The sequence below is a fragment of the Pongo pygmaeus genome, chromosome 16, assembly GCF_028885625.2.
Source record: "Pongo pygmaeus isolate AG05252 chromosome 16, NHGRI_mPonPyg2-v2.0_pri, whole genome shotgun sequence".
Classification (NCBI taxonomy): domain Eukaryota; kingdom Metazoa; phylum Chordata; class Mammalia; order Primates; family Hominidae; genus Pongo; species Pongo pygmaeus.
In genome coordinates this window covers 59,891,532-59,909,207 of record NC_072389.2, presented here as the reverse complement: position 1 = coordinate 59,909,207, position 17,676 = coordinate 59,891,532, and the positions used below count along the sequence as shown (strand labels likewise).

General features: G+C 34.3%; 1 protein-coding gene across 1 annotated transcript in view; it reads right to left on the bottom strand.

The window, feature by feature from the left end:
- Positions 1-640: 640 nt before the first annotated feature.
- UNC13C (unc-13 homolog C) overlaps positions 641-17,676 on the bottom strand; it is a 662,499-nt gene continuing 645,463 nt past the window's right edge. Inside the window, exons 30-32 of the mRNA XM_063652632.1 lie at positions 6,830-6,922; positions 5,362-5,521; positions 641-2,497 (exon numbers count right to left, since the gene is read on the bottom strand). Coding sequence (XP_063508702.1) covers positions 2,212-2,497; positions 5,362-5,521; positions 6,830-6,922 — 539 coding nt within the window. The 3' untranslated portion in view covers positions 641-2,211. The remainder of the gene's footprint in view (positions 2,498-5,361; positions 5,522-6,829; positions 6,923-17,676) is intronic.

Sequence of the window (17,676 nt, the reverse complement as noted above, 5' to 3'; positions counted from 1 at the left end):
TTTCTTATCATCTTTTCTCTCCTCCTACCCTCAAGTAGGCCACAGTGTCTATTGTTGCCCCCTTAGTGACCATATGTCCTCATCGTTTAGCTTCCACTTGTAAATGATAACATGTAGTATTTGGTTTTCTATTCCTGTGTTAGTTTGCTTCAGATAATGGCCTCCAGCTCCATCCATGTCACTCTGAAGGACATGATCTCATTCTTTTTATGGCTGCATAGTATTCCATGGTGTATATATACCACATTTTCTTTATCTGGTCTACTGTTGATGGGCATTTAGGTTGGTTCCATGTGTTTGCTATTGTGAATAGTGCTGCAGTGGACATATACGTGCATATGTGTTTATGGTAGAACATTGGATATTCCATTGGCTATGTACTCAGTAATGGGATTGCTTAGTCGAATGGTAATTCTGTTTCTAGTTCTTTGAGGAATCACCACACTGCTTTCCACAATAGTTGAAGTAATTTACACTGCCACCAGCAGTGTATAAACATTTTTCTTCGCAACCTCGCTGGCATCTGTTATTTTTTGACTTTTAAATGATAGCCACTCTGACATCTAAACTTTTAATGAGATATTAGAACCAAATAATATGAAGACTATTACATATGGTGAAAAGAGCCTGGAGTTTTTATTCCTAAATAGTGAGATGATATTGCATAAATGAAATAAAAAGGCAGAAGATACAATACAATGCTGCATGTGCTCAATATACATCCATTTATTAAAGCATATGCCAGAGGATCGCATCACACTATGCATTTAGAGGAGTCATTAACAAAGCAATGGCCTAACAAACAGTTTAACATGAATTAGCCCACCTCACTGGTCTGTGATTTCATACTCACTCAGTAGCAGAATGGTTCTGACAGTCATGATACTAAGCACTTCTGTACTCACTTAACGTATTAGATCAGCTTGTTCACAAAGCACAATCATAACAGGCTCTTGTTTCTGCTTCTGTAAGTAGTCCACTAACAGTTATGACCATAAGTTATAATTACAAAGTACTGTTTTACAGCCATATATTTTGGCATAGACTCTAAAAAGTCAAATCATAAAAATACAGAAAATGCACATATTCATAAACTGTTTTATATTCAAAAACCAACTTAGCTACATTTTTAGGTACCAAGCTGTATTACATTGTTCTCCTACTGCATTGGATGCATTTGGGGCTTATAAATACAAATTACAGAATTTTAAGCAATTTATTCTGACTTAATTTTACTATTTTTTTCACTAAGTGGATGAAAACATGACTTCTCGCATCAGTACAATATATAGTAATGCTGCATTCAATACTAATCATTGAATATTTTTTAAAATAAAGCATTGAACTGATTATAGAGTCATAACTGTCAGAGGGAAGATATTAACAATATAGTTACTTACAGGTATTTTCAATAAACCTTCCATTCCATTTCTAAACCATTAATGACTTTTTAAAGAATGAAATATGGTAAAGCCAAGACATAACACTATATGACAAATGCATTAACTTACCATTTTTACAAATGTGATGTGACCTTGGCAGTTTTAGAGAACAAAGTTTTGTCAATATATATCAAACATTGTTAACAAACTCTAGCATTGCTTTATGTAAGTAAGTTTGCTTTAACAGCATTTCTTCACAGTGATATTTCAGAAAGGTCGGAAACTGGTCAGCAGAAAATATTTCCCACCTTTTCTATTTTAATTTGTATGCAAAAATCACAATATCTGTGACTATAAAATTACAAATGCTTTCTAGAAGTGACTGCATTTCTAGTTATGGTAGAAAAGGGTATTTGTAAGACATCTATAATGAGGTAAGTAAATAATATGGAAATTGAGTAATAAATGTTTTCTGATCTATGGTCAATATAATCTAATTTAACAAAGACAACTGATGGGCAAACTCAAAAGACTAGTTTTTAAAAATTATGTTTAATGAATGTGAAGTTGGTAAAGAAACAAAATAAACATTTTAAAAGGTGTTCTTGATATTTCACTTTACATCATAATTTTGGCACTTCATGGAACACTTATTTCCCAAAGACCAGAATTGGTATAAAAGTTCAGCAGGTTTTATACATACCTTGCAGACATCGTACATGAGTACTGGCAAACATTGAAATGTAGTGAAATAAACATTCCCATGTATTTGCACATGCATGCAGTAGTCAAACAATTATAGTTATGAATTTAGCTTGCAGTGTTTGTTTCAAGCATTCTCTTCAGTAGATCTTGTTTCAGATTTAAGTCTTACAAATTCTTTAGCCACATCATCACTGGTCCTCTGAGAGAGTATTCTAAGGATAGTCAAACCAGTTTCATCCATAGAGATATTTTTCAGAAGAGGATACCATGCTCCATAGCTTCCCTTTTCTGCTATGTTCTGTAGCTGAATGACTGTCATTCCGATAATTCGATCTTCTCTGGCAAAGCAGTAATCCTTAACTGAGAGATGAAGTTCATAAGCTCCTGGTCGATTTTCCTTTCCCAGAATGCTGTGTGGATTAAAAATACAAATTTTGAGCAAAAACTTTACTTCCACTAGGCATCATTATGGTTCTCAAATACTGCTGAAAATTGTATACATTGGATCTGATTATTATGTTGGCAAATAGGATATCAGTGTATTTTAACCCTTTAAATTTGGCTTAGAAAGTGAATTCTAAAATGACTTTCTCCTTATATAGAAAAGACAGAAAAAAATGGGAATTAAGATACTATGTTACACTTAATCAGTAGAGGCAGGGTCTCCTGATTGTGGGTGCGGTGGAGTTGGACAGGGGTTATGGGGGCTAGGCCAGGGTAATGGGTACCTCTTGGTAGAATTTCTATGACATTTCAATATCAGTTACTACTCTCACTTTACCTCCAAATCCTGAATAAGCTATTATAGCTAGGAGTTTTTTCTCAGGGGAATACACTGCACAGCCCATCAAGCACTATTCACAATATGCTAAATTGGATACAAATCTCCAGAGTAAATCAATTCCAGCAGAGCCTGGTGATTCAATGCCAATTCTTTCCTATGGTAACAGTTAGACCTGTCAAGTGTGTGGCCTCTCCTAACAACCACCTAACACAGCTTGTTAGTGTCAACATAATAAAGAAGACCAAGTGGTGATATGGTAGATACAGTCTTCCTCCACCCCTTATTTTTGTTCATTCTCATATTCTTGACTTTCTAATGAATGTACATCTAGCCCTCAGCAGTACCAGCTTCCAAATTCCTTCCTTTTACAGGTGATTTTTTTTTTTTCTGATGAAACATTTTGCAGAGTCAAACTTTGATTTCCAGGAAACATTGGTAACTAAACTTTGTATTTTAGGGAGAATCTGAAATAATGTGAAAGAAAATGGAAGTCTAGGGGATAAGAGTACAAGAGCAAAATATGATGGGAACCAGATCTCGTGAATTAAAAATGCTGCCTTTAAGTAGCTCACTGTGTTATATCTAACAAGAAACTTTAGTTGGGTCCAGGTTTTTGAGTAAGTGGGAGAAGTAGATAGTGAAATGTTGTAAGCTGGTTTATTAGCAGGGAATGTGATCTATTAGGACCCTTTCGATAGAGTAGGATACTTCAGTTTTAATACATGATAAGAGGGTGAAATATTCAGAGCAGAGTGCTGAAACGACTATAGGAAATCAGAACAAAAAACCTGTAAGAGACTGTTTTGGCGTGTAAATCCTTAGGGCTTTGTCCTAGGCCTCTTAACTTCTCTATGTATCCATTCCTAGGTTAGATTATTTATATTTATTGAATTAAATGACATCTCTTGAGAGTCTGACAGCCATCTCCAAATTAATAGATTTAAAACAATATTTTTATCATTTCTTCTTCCATCTTGGTAAATTACTTCTTCCATCTTGGTAAATTACTATCTTCCCAACTACTCATGCCAAAAACTTAGGGATCATCCATGATTTTATTCAGTGCAAGGTGTCACCCAGTTTCCCCCTGTGGATCCACCCTCCTTTTTGCTGTTTGCAATAGAAAACTCATCTGTTGGGACTATCTCAGTAGGGTTTCTTCTTGCTTCCAGTAGATTTTGGCCAAAAGGGAACCCCATCAAGAGGTCAGCAGTGAGGAGAGTGAGGTCAGAGTCTTTATTTCCCTGGCTCTTTGCCTGTGAGGCTGCCTCCAGTAGGCTGTTGCCCTCCATGGAATGTCACTGCTGCTTTCAAGGCAAGTATACATTCAAGTATACATTTCAAACTTGATGTATACTTGAAATGTATACATCAAACTGAAAAGAAATGAATAGTTCTTTCCATTAATAGTGTATTTCAATAGTACATTTCAAGCATACATCAAGTTTTCACTTTCCTAATTTTAGTAATGACTCTTTCTCTCCTCTTTTCAGGCATAAGCATGGTAATAGCCTGGTTACTATTAGCCCCAGGTCCCATGATTACTCAAATTTCTCTACTCTTAACCACTTTGTAAATCCCTTTGTAAGTAAGCTCATTTTGAATTACTCTAAATTGAGCATTCTCGGGAATTACTCTTTCATGTCCTACCTCCAGCCTATGGCAAGAATCTACTTTCCACACATGATACAGAATCTTCTCCATCTATCTCCCTACTAGGATCTGGTTAGTCACTAATAGCTATTGCCTGGACTATTGCAATAGCCTTCTAACTGATCTTTACATATTTGGTCTTACCGCCGTATAATTATTTCTGTACACAACAAACAAAATAAAGATGTAAATCACATTGTTCATCTCTTCATTTGAAAACCCTTCTGTGGACCACCTATTGAACTTAGAATTGAAAAGCCCTATGTGACACGGCATCTGTACCTTGGCCTCCTCTCCAAAGTAGTTAGATCTCACTCCTTTATCTATGATGTGCTGCTTCTTAAATATCCCAGACTTGCTCTTGCCTTAGAGTTCTTGTACTAGCTATTTCACTTTGTCTGAAATGTTCTGCTCTTCCATGCCTAGCTTTTTATTTGGACAGGTTTCAGTTTAAAAGTCACATGCTCAGAGAGGCTTCCCTGACCTCCCAGGCAAAGCAGCTAGTCATAGCACTTACCACATAGTTCTGCATATTGTATTTAATGCCATATGACAAATATTTTGTGACTTTATCATACATTCCTCATCTGTAGAAAGTAACTTACATGAGTGCACTGCAAAAGATTCATTCAGACACCTCCTATGATATATACACCTAATGACTATAACATTGACTGATACATGGCAGGCACTGAACAGATATTGAATGAATGGAAGGGAACTAAAAACAGAGCCTTCTTCATTTTCCTTAGCCCTTCCCACTCCAAAGCCCTCAGTAAGGTCAGCTGTACAGTAACTATTGCCTGGTGGAATAAGTAAGGTGGGTTTATGACTTACAACTGAAATGTTTCATTGTACTTTGGTGACCATGTGTTGCTTTTTGTTTTTGTGCCTTGTTTTCTCTTCTTGTCTCCAAGGTTGGGTCCCAGTATACAAACTTCCACAAAGGGGCGGAACATTGCTGTGGTCTGCCAGTTTAGGTCATTAATAGCAATCACTAAAAAAAGCAAAGGAAATATCACATTTTAGCAAACAGATGTGTAGAAATTTAGAGTGAAATTTTAAAAGTGATTTATGAAGCCAAAACTTAATAATAGTGCCCTAACTCCACTGACAAGACACTGTACTCCAAGACAATAGAATACAATTTTCTTTCCAGAAGGCACACCTGATGGAGCTTCAGCTTTCAGCTTTAGGCTGTGTGGCTTTGGTGAAAAGTTAGTTAGCTGCAATTAAAATGATATCTGTCACTAATGAAAAGTTAGCAGTCTCCTCCTCTTGGTAAAAACATGGTGTTGTTCATATTGAACATTAAGATATGCTCATCAGGAAATAGATAAAATCTATAAATTTACCAGTCAATGACAATATTTTGGATTGTATGCTTTCATGGCTAATTTTCTAATTCATTATATATTTCATCAACTGCTAATAATAATTAATTTGCTCTGTGGATATTTCATCCTATATTTAGCCAGTCACTTGTTAGATATTATAGCTGTTTTTAAATTTCAGTCATCCTAAAAAATTACTAAATGAACATTCTCATGTGTAAATACCTTCGCTCATCCTCAAGCGAAGTGTCTTATAATTAAAATCACTACTGCAAAATATTCATTAAACTTTCACATGTTGGCAATATTTTTCAAAAATATTTAAGGAAATTGACAGTATATACTACTGTATATAATCTGTTCTAAAATATAGCTATTTTACTTTTATGATGTAAGGATACAATATGTAATGTAATTCTGAAATATATTGGGCAGCCCTGGTTTTGCTCAAAGTGGGTATTGAAGTGACTAATATAAAAATAGAACGAGCGTATTGTGAACAAAATGCTAATCCTTTAATTTCATCTTTGAAATTACCCCTGCATTCAGGCTGTTTTTACAATGTAAAACCAACAAATCGAGCCACTCATTGTAAAGAACTCTAAGCCAGTTGTTGGAAATCATATAGAAAAAGCAGTAGGTTTTGTGAATAGTAAGAACATACTGACTTAATATTTAAAGTGCAAGTGTTCAATGAATATCATGGCACCAACCACAAAATAAATATCTGATAAAGGAAGTTTGGATATTTAATCAGTGTATTTTTATATTTTGAATAATGCCTGCTAAACATTAGTGCCATTGATATTTTTCTATTTTTAATCAAAAGTTTGGGTTTCATTAGGAAATTTTGTGCATGCCCTAAAATAATTATGCAGTTTTTTTAAATGCAAGAAAAGTTACATTGCTGATATCAGTACTGATGCAGAAGTTTAGAAGGCTGTTTTGATTTATCTAGACCAGAAGTATACCTTTTACAGTGACTTTATGATCGCCCGTTCCTGGGGTGGCAGTGATGTCCACATGAACAGATATCTGACCCACAGCATCTTTGGAGGAACGACCTGAAAATAAGCAGAGGTTTACTGGCCTGAGCTTTCAGACTCATTAATAATGGACAATTTCATTCTGTGCATAAGAAACATAAAATTTATTATTGGAAATGAATGTTCTTTCCATTAATAGTGCATAATAGGTGATGATAAATATTCACTTAAGTATGAAATGCAAGTTTGAAGCTTGGATGTAATAATTACCCCATTGAACTAAAATGTCATTGGGCCTGCAGAAATCCTAAGACATTCTGTTACTATTATGATAGTTTAAAGAACTAGGGTTGATTTACTAGCCACTTAATGAAGTTATATTCATTTCTTGCACACAAGGATGGACCATTGCTTTTCATTACTTTAAGAGCTTTTCCACAATGTGCCATACCAGAGCACTGGGAACAGAAAGGTAGCTTTGTTAGGGTCCCTGCCTTCGTGAAACTCATAGTTGGCCAGGGGAGACCCACATGCAAATATATTACAACAATTTATTTATAAGGTGTACCGATAGCATTTTAAAAAGTCAACTCTCTCCTGGAAAAGATTAGTCAGGGGTTAAACTTACTGTGTTGGAAAGGGCCTGTGATTTGGGTTCAGATAAACATGAATTCAAATCACAGTATGTCACCACTGATTCTATGATTCTATTTTCTTAAGCTTCTGTTTTCTTATTTGTAAAATGAGGATAACACCAACCTCTTACCATATTCACATTAACATATCTTTTATGAACATACAAATTTTCCCCAAACTGAAGCACATGCTCTAGCTATTTGTTACCAGGCCTTTATCTTTTCACCTAAAAATGTATCATGGAGGTCACTCCAGTTCAGTGTAGATAAAGCTGCCACTACAAAGTACATGTTCAACGACTACATGCTTGGAAAATAAAACATTAATGTTTGACATTTAATCCATTATATGAATATATAATTTAACCATATTTCAATTGTTTAATTCCTTGCTATTATAAACTGTAATGAATTATTATGCTACAAAAGTTTACAGTATAGTTTTTAAAGGCATAGTATTTTTGTCAAAGTTATGTGGAGTTTTAATTTCTACCATAGAGACTAACTTTTGCAATCTCATTTGCAATGTATTAGATTAATAAGGATCTTATTTTCATAAAAATGAAGGCTAATGCTGAAAGCCCAGAACAAAAGATTCTGAAAGACTTTCAGTTTCTATCTTGAGAGAATCATCAAGATTTGGGCCAAAACCTTTCAAGAGAACCTGCTGAGATGAGCCAGTTCACCACAAGGGCCTCTCTCCTTGGCACAGCCATTTGATGATAAAAGGACTGGAAGATAGAAAGTGGTCACTTGGAACATAAGAATTTTAGAACAACCCTTCACACTAACCAAATAGACAATGACCCCTCACCACTGAAAGTCACCACTGAAGTACAAACGGAGTCATCTTTTTTCTTTCCTTCCTCCCCCCCCCACACCAGGGAGACTACCACCAGGAGAAAGAAGTCATGAGAGGAGGTCATACCTTTATCTTTTACTCTTTGTACTACTGAAGGCATGATTATAGCCTGCTTTTGGGAGAGAGGTTTTTTTTTTTTTTTTTTTGAGACAGGGTCTTGCTCTGTTGCTCAAGCTGGAGTGCAGTGGTGCAATCATAGCTCACTCTAGGCTCGACTTGTAGGGCTCAGGTGATTCTCCCACCTCAGCTTCCCAAGCACCTGGGACTAGAAGTATGGACCACCACGCCTGGGCCTCCCAAAGTACTGGAATTATGGGTGTCAGCTGCCATGCCCGGCCGAGAATAGAGCCAAAGCTTTAATGTGAGCAGAATGAAACCTTAAGAAATGAGTAATTTTCTAGCAGCACGAGTAACTAATACAGTATGAACCTGGATTGGGAGATCCCAAAGTACTGCACCTGGCCATAACATTCTAAGTATGGCAATATGTGAGTTTTGGTGTCCTTAGTTATGAAGGAAGACTTATGCTGTTTTAAAACAAGTAGCATCTAAGGAAATGTGCCTAAAACCTTTTTAGGAAAAAACCTTTTTAGGAAGGGACTCTAAACGTATACAATGTAAGTAAGTTTTTCCTTTCTCAAATTGCTTGTCTGTGGTCTTCCATTTATACACCCTACCTGTGTGTGTGTTTTCTAATCAGATATTGAGGGTTGTATTGACGTCAAGGGCAGAGGATTTAAAAATCTTGCTTATGTACTCAGCAGTGCCTGAACACTTTTCTGAAACCTCCTGGGTGGAAACATTTACTAGACTCTCAAAATACACATTTCCTTTTCTAAGACAAAATTTACTCTTCAATTAGGTCATAGTCTTGAGAACTGGCTGTGTAAGGTAGTACAACCCTAAAGTGCAATGAGGAACATAAATTTTCTGACAATTGTGGGTTAGAAACAATGGGCTAGAAAGTATTGATTATCATTGCTCTTATTGCTTAATAGTCATGCTATTTAGAATTTTCACTTTGAAACTAACGATTCTGCTTTCATGGCCCTATGTTTATACCACTCTCTAGTACTCATGCTATAGCTAGTATCACAGTTAATTATGCAGATTTTTCTCCTTAACAGAATGCCTTTATTATTAATAATCCATACGTCTCATTCATACAATACAATGCTTTGATGTGCATTACATGGACAATTAACTATTTGTTGATTAAATAGGCTGACAGTAGTTGCTTCCACAGTTTAAACAACATTAGTGCCCCTCTGACCAGTTCAAATTTCAGTTACCATGGTATATTAAACGTGTGTAATTGCATGAAGGGCAAACTTCACAAGCTAATTCTGTAGTCCACTAATCACTATGTGGATAGCAGATACATATCATTAGTGACCAGTCGCTTCTTTCAGAGTAGGTGATTGGTCACTGTGTACCTGTTCACACACAGACAACAAAGTGTGGCCCCTTTGTTTTGCAGTTATAAACCCATGTGATTATTTTACGAACCTGGATAATCAAAAGATGGACTTGGACTTGGCCAGGAAAGATGAAAGTGCAGCAAAGAAAGGATAAGGGATAATGCTAGAGTGAAACATGCGTAGAGTGCAAATGAGTTAATCTAAGAAATTACTGACCCTTGGAATGTTGACACTACTGCCACTGGAGAGATTCTACATAAGCATCCAAGGAGATTAATGAAGTTGGGCTTATTGACATAAGTGAGGAGAAAGATACAGATATCTTAGCAAAATTTACATGGACGAAAGCTCACATTTAAGGAACTCTCAGATAGGTGATGACATAAAAAGCTGAAAGGATTACAATGTTGGTGGATTGTCATAGTCCTAAGTTTGGATCCATTTCCAAGGCATAGAAAAGCTGCTTGCCCATTACTATACCATGAGAAGAAAAAGGCAAACAGTGTTCAAACTACTCTTAAAAAGACTTTTACAATAAAACACATTAAACAAATATTTTTACTGTATTTTAAATTTCCCTGTACATTTATAATTGACAGTAAGAGGATTTTTCTTTCTTTAACTAAATGTTTTTAAAAGTCACAGTAGAATTTTAAGTTTTTCCATAAGTTATCAGGATTACTTTGCACAGTTTGTCTCCCATTATTTTCATAGTCCTGTATTACTGTGAAAAGAACTATGCATATACTTCCTTTGATTCATTTAATGCTTTGATACTGAAACTCTAAAAGCTTCTTAATTCAGTCACATATGTGTTATATTGTGCAATATATTTTACCTCACATTTGGAAGATTTGCCTTACTACGTCCTTGAATATGATGTGTACGGTGAAATTTGTCAGTTGTCTATCCTAGGGTAAAAATGAAATTGAACCAAAGCACTTTGAAGTTGAACACTTCAACTTCAAAAGATATTCAAAAGGATATCTCAATTGACTAGTTATTTGCCCAAAAAGGCAGCCTATATTTCCATTTCCTATGGATTTGAATATGGAAATAATCTAACATCATACTCTTTATTCAACAAAGTTTTAGTGAGCAATTCAGAAAAATTTAATGAGAGGCTATGCCTGTTATATAGTTTTGCTTATTCTAAATCCATAGGGATTAGACTACATGTGAAATCACCATCTGTGTGTCTACAACGTGCCCTTTGTCACTAACATTATTGGGTCATGAATACTTCAAGAATGAGTAGTGCCCTTGTGAGCTACTCATTCCAGGAAGCTCAAAGAGCTCATTGTCTGCTTTATTTGAACCTCCCTTCAGAAGAGCAGCTTTTGAGGATTAAAAATTCCTGCTTACTGTCGTTATAACATGGGATTAATAAGCACCTTACTGGAATCTCTCACCTACCATAATTTTAGTATGCTATGTGAGGGAATGAACAGTCTCACACATTTAATAATGACTACTCATATAATGCTTTTAATTGGTAATGACCTACATGAAACATGATATAGAAAACACATCACAGCTTCTCAAATGACCCCTATAGGTTAACCAATTACTTAAGTTTCTGACAAATTTGAATCTGGCCCCATGCACCTTTGCTGGGCCCCACAAAACAAGGAGGTAGATTATTTACGAAGGTCAACCACTCCGGCAATATCACAATTAAATATCAGGCTCATCTGCCCCATGGCTCCTCCATCTTCAGGTCCAGGACTCTGGATTGGAGTGACCTACCTCCACATTCAGTTCTGTAAGTCATTAGGCATCATCCAAGATGGTAGATGATGAATAAATGGACAATGACTTAAGCTTTTTCTCCTCTCTCATCCATTCCAGTGCTTTCTTCCCTGGTCTTTGCTCATTATTTCCATGTTATTTAATATATATTTGGAAGAATTCATGGCAGTGATAACAATAATGGCTATAATTTTTTATTACCTATGTATGCCAGGCATTGTGCTAAGTGCTTCAGGTATAAGATCTTGTAAGGTATCGTGTACATTTTACAGATGGTAAGACTGGGATTCAGATGTTAGTTGCCTGTTTAAGTCAATACAGAGCAAAGCTGAGATTTGACCTCAGATCTCTAACTTATAAGATATAGTATATACTGTGCTCTGATGCTCATTGAACAGTTTCTCCCCATATCCCTCCTCCCTGCCCCTCCACTTTTTTCTTTTTTACATCAAAGAGGAAAAAGCAAACTTTGACCTGGTTTAGTTTTAATGGCACTTAAAATATTGCTACACTAAAAGACAGGATATGAAACAAAAGATTAAAAAAATTACTTATATAGGACCTAGCTATCTTAAGATTTTCTAACATTTATTTTGCATTTTCACTTTACTAAACTCTACAGTCACTTAATGACGGGCATAAATTCTGAAAAATGTGTTAGGTGATTTCTTCATTGTGCGAACATCATCAAGTGTGCTTACACAAACCTGGGTGGTATAGCCTATGACACTTCTAAGTGGTAGGGTACTGTTTATTGTTCCTAGGCTACAAACCTTCACAGTATGTTACTGTACTGAATAGTGTAAGCAGTTGTAACACCTGTATTTGTGTATCTAAACATAGCTAAACATAGAGAAGTTATAGTATAAAACATAAAAAGAATATACCTATATTGGGCCCTTACCATGAATGGAGCTTGTGGGATTGGAAGTTGCCCTGGCTGAGTCAATGTGTGAGTGATGAGTGAATATGAAGGCCTAAGACATTATTGTACACCCTGTAGACTCTCTAAACACTTAGGCTACATTATAAAAGATTTTCTTCAATAATAAACTAAACCTTTCTGTAACCTTTTACTTTGTAAACTATTTTTTAATCTTTTCACTCTTTCGTAGTAACACATAGCTCAAGCTGTATAAAAACATCATCTTTCTTTATAACCTTATTCTGTAAAATTTTTTCATTTTAAAGATTTTTTTTTTTACTTAAAAGTTTTTGTTGTTGTTGTTGTTAAACTATTAGCCCAGGCCTACACAGGGTCAGAATCCTCAACATCATTTTTTAAAATTTTTAACTTGAGTCTTTTCTAACTGTACATAATTATATTGCTATACTTTTTATGACTGCCAGTACAGCAGGCTTATTTACACCATCATTATTACAAACATGTGTTGTGCTATGATGTTATGATGTTATTATAATCTTATGGGACCACTGTTGAAATGCAGTGTATCACTGACTGTAACGTTGGTATATGTCACAAACTCCGCAGCAATTACGTAGACATACTTAAATTAACTTTGTTTCCTAGGACTCCCTATTTTCATGGCTTTCTGGACTTTAAACTTACCGCTGATTGAAAAAGCTTATATCTGCTACTTTATATTAAATGAGTCTCCATGGCTACAGTTTGCTGAAGTGTGTTGCTGAGAAATTGATGAGAGGTTAGTAAGAAATCCATGAGGTAAGTCACTATGTTGGTTAATTATCTTTTATAATTGCCTTGGGAATTTAGGTAACTTTAAATATTTTAGGATTGAAACATATTTAGATGAAAAAATTTTAGGGCTAAAGGGAGACTTGGAAATCATTTGGTCCAGTCTTTTTGTTTTAGACATAAAGAAGTTGAGGCTTAGTATTTTGAACACGTTTCAATAAAGGGGACAATATTAGTGGTAGGTCTTATTTTTCAGTTCTGGATTCTTTCCGTTGACAAACTAGCTTGTCTTTTGGAATCCACACAATTGGTTAGATTGTCAAACAAGAGAATAACTTGGGCAGTAGGTAGCATGTGGATTTGGCCAGTCACTGTTACTTGTTTCCACCTGGAAACACACAGCAGTTGGGGGAAAATAAATAAAACAACTTTCAACCCCAACTAATGCCTGATAACTGTTTCAGATGTAGACAGTCATTATCTATTTAACTTGACCTATCAGCATCTCTGAAATCTATTCATGCACCACAATTACTAGCAAACATGACTATCGAGCAGAGAGAGGTAGAGGTATAAAAAGATTCTCCATATGGCAGTGTGTATTCCCACCAGGCATTATAAGCAGGAAGAGGCTAGGGAATAATACATCTTGAAGGATGAGAGCATCAGGATGTCGTCTTCTTGGTGATCACTAAATTAAATAAATGTAGTAATGGGAGCCAAGTTAGTTCAGATGAAGTCAGTCAGTCATGGGACTATGCATCCCCACAGCCCTGGCTTCAGACCACTGCGTCTGTCAGTAACCAAAGGAAGTTAAGAAGACAGACCCTCTTTTTGATAGCACAATAGGGTGACTATAGTCAATAACAACTTAATAGTACATTTTTAAATAACTTAAAGAGTATAACTGGATTGTAAGTAAAAGGATAAATGCTTGGGGAGATAGATATCCCCTTCCCCAGGATGTGCTTATTTCACATTGCATGCCTGTATCAAAATATCTCATGTACCTGTGAAAAATTTAAAAAGTGGCTAAGGTTAATCCAGTTCACATACACATTGAAAAATCTAAATACATCTCATTTGAGGATGAGTGAACATATAAAACCCAATAAAGGGCATCTGAAACAAAAATTCTATAGAACAAGAAAAAGACAGTATCTTCAGAACTCAGAGGAGAAAGCTTCTCTCTGTAAACAGTATTCCTAAATAAATCAGGATTTTAAAAAAATAGTCACTAAATGTACAACAGAATTTCTTGAGCTAAAAGTTTTAAATATTTAGAAGAATTCCATTTGAGAAAAATTAGAAAACTATAAACTACAGCAGCATATATCTGTATGAAAGGTTTACAGATAAAGGGCAAAATGTCTAAGTATATAATAAATATCCAAGAAGAAAAGGAAAAAGATTCTGGCAGCCCTGTATTTTTCCTCCTAAAATTCAGGAAAAAATTACACAATACCTAGTTATGAGGGAGACAGTATATGATCCTAGAATTTTAATCCAGCCAGTTTTTCCTCATGTGTAAATAAAAAGTAATTTTCAAAAATTCAAAAGCCCAGAAAAATTAATACATATTTTAGCCAATAGAGCCTAAGACCGGAGCTGTTGGGTTGTAGTGAGTGTTGGTATTGACTACCTGACTACCACACAAAAGTATTCTTTCTTGTAATATAACAGCTACAGAGGAAAGTTACTATATTTTCAGGGAAATTATAGATCCAAAAAGATTCAAAGAGATTCAAATTCTTTGAATAGATGCTTATAGAGTCTGAAATTTGCTTTGTGCCAGCTCAGAGATGCTCATGACAACCCTTTAATTACGAAAGTCTTGGGAGTTTGGGGATGTGGGTATTAGCAATGGCACAAGTTCTATGCAATATGGCGTTAAAGTAGAATAAGACACTAGCAATAACGAGAGAAAAATATTAAACCTAGAAAGAAAGCTTTTCAATTATAGCCAAAGTCTAAAAAAATAGGTCCACAGTTGACCTGAGGTATTGACACTATGTAAAGTTTCATAAAAGGAAAGAGAAGAACACGAACATTATTGTATCTGATTAAGAGTTAAAAAGGAAAGCAGTATGAAAATCAGCAACCTCTCTCCACCAAGTCCCTCTGGGGAACTACTTGTGCTATTAATTAAAGTAGCTGGGGCACCAGGAAATGGGGCTGGAGTTCTTACCCTGTTTTATTTTTCTTCAAGCACTTCTGATGTTGCAATGTATAATAGTTTCTCCCACCAAAATATAAGCTCCATAAGGGAAAGATCTTTGCCCTGGTCACAAATGCTTAATTACTACCTAAAACAGCTCCCAATACGTACTAGATAAATATTTGCCAAATACACAGTTACACAATTAGAGAAGTTAAGAATATTATTTAAAAGATAAATTGTAAATTAAACATGATAAACTGAGGTTATAAGCCTGGCATTTTATCATGATTTATATCTCTATTTTGATTTTTAGCTTTTTAAAATTAGCTTTTTAAAAAAGAAGATATTATAGAAATAGTTAAGGCCCCAAGAGTTCTCCTCTCTGGTCTCTTTCTCCATTATCATGAATTCAGAAACTATTACACTTGAAGGTCTTTATACTTGGTTTATGGATCCATAAATATTTATTCATTAATATTTAATAGGTTTTAGAAATATTAACAGTATTATGAGTATCATTGCACAGTTTTATTTCACTAGGTATTGTTTGTTTGAGGTTTATCCATGTTAAATGGACAGCATTGTAATTCACTTATTTTAAACTACTGTTTAGTATACCATTCATGAATATTTTATGATTCATGCATTCTCCTATTAATATTTAGTAAATAATAGCAACACAATTTTAATAGACTTTTTAAATATGTCAACTGTTGGGATTTTGATCATTGTATTTATAGATTAATTTGGAAATTGTAACCTTGATGTTTATGTCTTGCTCTGAATTTCAAAATCTTTTGGAGGTTTTATACATATTTTGCTACATTTGTATGTATGTTGTTTTATTATTTTAAATAGGATATTTTAATTTTATATACTAATTGCCTATTATGTAAAAAAGCTATTGATTTTGTAGTGAGTAAATCTTCTAATTGTTTTTATATAGATCTATTTATGCTTTCTATGTAGGTAATTATGTTGTCTGCTTCTAAAAATTTTAGAAGTCTCTTGTTCTTGAGTAGAGAGAAAAATAATAATCTCCTAATTTTATGTGAATATAATCTCTAAATAATAGTGACATGGAGAGCACAAAATTAGGACCCCACTGAATTAATTCATATAAGTATAAAAATTCTAAGTGAAATATTGACAAAATGCAAGCCTTTGACCAAATAAAGCTTATTAAAACTTATAGTAACAAGAAAAGATTGGTTTAAACTATTACCCTAATAAATATCTCAAAGTCTAATAAGGTATGATAAAATTCAATGCTCACTCCTATTCAAACCTTATTCATATTTGGAGGATAGCTTTAAAATGTGATTTTTCAAAAATATCCACTTCATTTGCAACAACAACACATGTAAGTCATTAAAACAACACATGTAAGTCATTAAAAATTGCCTTTTAAAGCAAACAAAATAAGACTGTGTGAAATTAGAGTAAATGAATGGAGTCAATGAGAAAGAGCATGATTATTCAATTAAATGTTCTAGGAGAAGTTTTTACTATTGGGGAAAAAGTTAAACTGGAATCATTTGATATCTGTACGTGGAAAATCTTTTGGAACTTGAAATCAAATCACAAACTTAAAAACAAAAAACATTTGTAAATCAATCTGTCAACTGGGAAAATGTTTTGTAACAGATGTTACAGATAGAAGGTTAATATCCCTCATGTATAAAGAAGTCATACAAATAAACTCTAAATGAAGAAAGAAATAGACAATTCACAAAAAGAAATTTAACTGGTTCATGTGGAAAATGTGTAACATTTAAATAAGGTATCTAGCACTGCTTATCACATTAGCATATATTTTAGCATATATTTTAAACAAATACAACCACCTAATGCTAGAGATTTTGTGAAAAATACAACTACTCGAGTCCACTATTGATGGGAAGAGAAATTAAAACAATGATTCCAGGTGGAAAACAACTTTGGTATTACATGCTTTCTGCATATTTGAGTTTAGTAATTTCGATTATGAAACTATTCAAAATATACGTGAAAGATGGTGTTTTATAAAATTCTGGTTGAAAACAAGAAATAAACTTCTTTGGTAATTGCTGAGTAAATCATTAAATGAGATATCCATATGATCAATGCAATATCCATGTGATCAGTGCAACAGTTGTAAACTTGACAGTTCACAGAGTTAATATCATGTAAAATACTTATGTTGCAAGGTCATGTAAATGGATACATAATTGTGTATAAGCCTGATGGAGCATTTAAAATAAGATTAAATTACAAAAACTATAATATCTTTATACTCTGTATTTTCTATTGTTTTCCAATTCCATGTTACTTTTTAAATAAAAATAAAATAAATGTAGTTGGA